General features: G+C 31.7%; 1 protein-coding gene across 1 annotated transcript in view; it reads left to right on the forward strand.

Annotated features, from left to right (window-relative positions):
* The first annotated feature begins 19 nt into the window (after positions 1-19).
* Positions 20-2,500, forward strand: part of LOC137638390 (mitochondrial enolase superfamily member 1-like) — a 17,199-nt gene continuing 14,718 nt past the window's right edge. Inside the window, exons 1-2 of the mRNA XM_068370425.1 lie at positions 20-26; positions 1,270-1,387. Of these exons, the coding sequence (XP_068226526.1) occupies positions 1,307-1,387 (81 nt within the window). The 5' untranslated portion in view covers positions 20-26; positions 1,270-1,306. The remainder of the gene's footprint in view (positions 27-1,269; positions 1,388-2,500) is intronic.

Raw genomic sequence — 2,500 nt, forward strand, 5'->3', positions numbered from 1 at the left:
ATGTTATGTAACTGAGGAAATGAACTTACAAATAAAGCAATGGAAGATCTGAAAAAAGGGTTTACACGAAAGAGAAACTGAGCATCCTATTTGATAACAGATCAGCCATAACCAGGATCATAGTGACGTCACAAAACAAAGGTCTCCCATTCAAATTCAAATTCAAACAATTTATGGACAAAAAGTGGTGAAAAAGGAGTTGTTAGTCTTGCTATACAGCCCAATCTATCTTTACATAAATGAACAAAATCTAAGTAAAAATGTAAACCCCAGTAATAATTTACATAAACCAAAAAATACATCTAGTTATTAGGCCTTCTCCATCATGAGGCTCAACACTACCAGTATTCTAGAAGTTTGATTCCAGCTGTGACCAAGTTGTGGAATGATCTTCCTAATCGGCTAGTTGAATCAGTAGAACTTCAAAAGTTCAAACTCGCAGCAAATGTTTTTATGTTGAACTGACTTACATAAGTCCTTTTATAGTTTATATATCAAATATCTGTTTTAATGTTGTTAATGCTTTTAAAATATTTTATTGTAATTTTTCATTACTTCTTTTATGGTCTGTTTATTTCCTTATTTCCCTCCTCACTGGGCTATTTTTCCCTGTAGGAGCCCTTGGCGCTTATATCATCTTGCTTTTCTAACTAGGGTTGTAGCTTAGCTTGTAATAATAATAATAATAATAATAATAATAATAATAATAATAATAATAATACAAACAAAAACACCTTCTACATAAATAATTTCGAATTTACACAAATTAATTAACCCAAACATATGATCATTTCACATAACTGAAATTACATAATACTTAATCACAGTTATAATTTCCACAAAACAAACATTGCTAGCAAAGTCCCCAAGTTTCAGTATTATTATTATTATTATTACTATCCAAGCTACAACCCTAGTTGGAAAAGCAAGATGCTCTAAGCCCAGGGGCTCCAACAGGGAAAAATAGCCCAGTGAGGAAAGGAAATAAGAAAATAAATAAATGAAGAGAACAAAATAACAATAAATCATTCTAAAAAAAGTAATAACGTCAAAACAGACATGTCACATATAAACTATTAACAACATCAAAAACAAATATGTCATAAATAAACTATAAAAAGACTCATGTCCACCTGGTCAACAAAAAAGCATTTGCTCCAACTTTGAAGAAATAGACTAATATAAAAACATGTCTGAAAGGTCCTCCATTAATTAACCAAAGCAACAAGTACGCTAGTAACCATTTTAATAACATAGAATTGCTCTTCCAGTGGTTGAAGCTGTTAAGTCACTCGCCCATGTTATTATGGGGAGGAAACTGAAGGACATCTTTAGCAACTTCGCTCTTACTTGGAGGGCGTTAACGTCCGAGTCTCAGATGAGATGGGTGAGTTCTTAAATGAAGTATTGTTTCTTGTTTTATTAGGTGTAAATTGAGTATTGTTTCTTGTTTTATTAGGTGTAAATTATTGTTTCTTGTTTTATTAGATGTGAATTAAGTATTGTCTCTTGTTTTGTTTGATGTAGATATAGTATTGTTTCTTGTTTTATTAGATGTGAATTAACTATTGTTTCTTGTTTTATTAGGTGTAAAGTGAGTATTGTTTCTTGTTTTATTAGATTAAAATTGAGTATTGTTTCTTGTTTTATTAGGTGTAAATTAAGTATTGTTTCTTGGTTTATTAGATGTGAATTGAGTATTGTTTCTTGTTTTATTAGATGTCAATTGAGTATTGTTTCTTGTTTTATTAGGTGTCAATTGAGTATTGTTTCTTGTTTTATGAAATGTAAATTGAGTATTGTTTCTTGTTTTATTAGATTAAAATTAAGTATTGTTTCTTGTTTTATTAGGTGTAAATTGAGTATTGTTTCTTGTTTTATTAGATGTAAATTAAGTTTTGTTTCGTGTTTTATTAGGAGTAAATTAAAGGATTGTTTCTGGTTTTATAAGATGTAAATTAAGTAATGTTTCTTGTTTTATCAGATGTAAATTGAGTATTGTTTCTTGTTTTATTAGATGTAAATTAAGTATTTTTTCTTGTTTTATTAGATGCAAATGAAGTATTGTTTCTATGGCCCAATTTCGTAAATTCCGTTATATGCAAATATTCATATGACAAATATTTTGAAATCTTTTTAAAGGTGTTAAAGGCCACTCATGAATGGCAGAGGCAAGGGACAGCGACATTGCCCTATCGAGCAGGACAATACCCTATAGACTGACCATATATAGATATAATCAGCGCCCAAGCGCCCTAAGACCCAAGCTAGGACCAAAGAGGGACGGGCAATGACTGCTAATGACTCAGCAGATAGACGTATAGGCTCCCCCAAACCCCCCATCCTTAGCTCACAAGGATGGTGAGACTGCAGCGACCATGGGAACTAACGAGTTTGAGCGGGACTCGTACCCAAGTCTGGCGTTTACCAGTCAGGGACGTTACTTCATTGGCCACCACAAATTTCTGACATTATGTTTGATAACAACTAATAGTAATGT

The sequence above is a fragment of the Palaemon carinicauda genome, chromosome 3 (assembly GCF_036898095.1).
Source record: "Palaemon carinicauda isolate YSFRI2023 chromosome 3, ASM3689809v2, whole genome shotgun sequence".
In the NCBI taxonomy this organism is placed as follows: domain Eukaryota; kingdom Metazoa; phylum Arthropoda; class Malacostraca; order Decapoda; family Palaemonidae; genus Palaemon; species Palaemon carinicauda.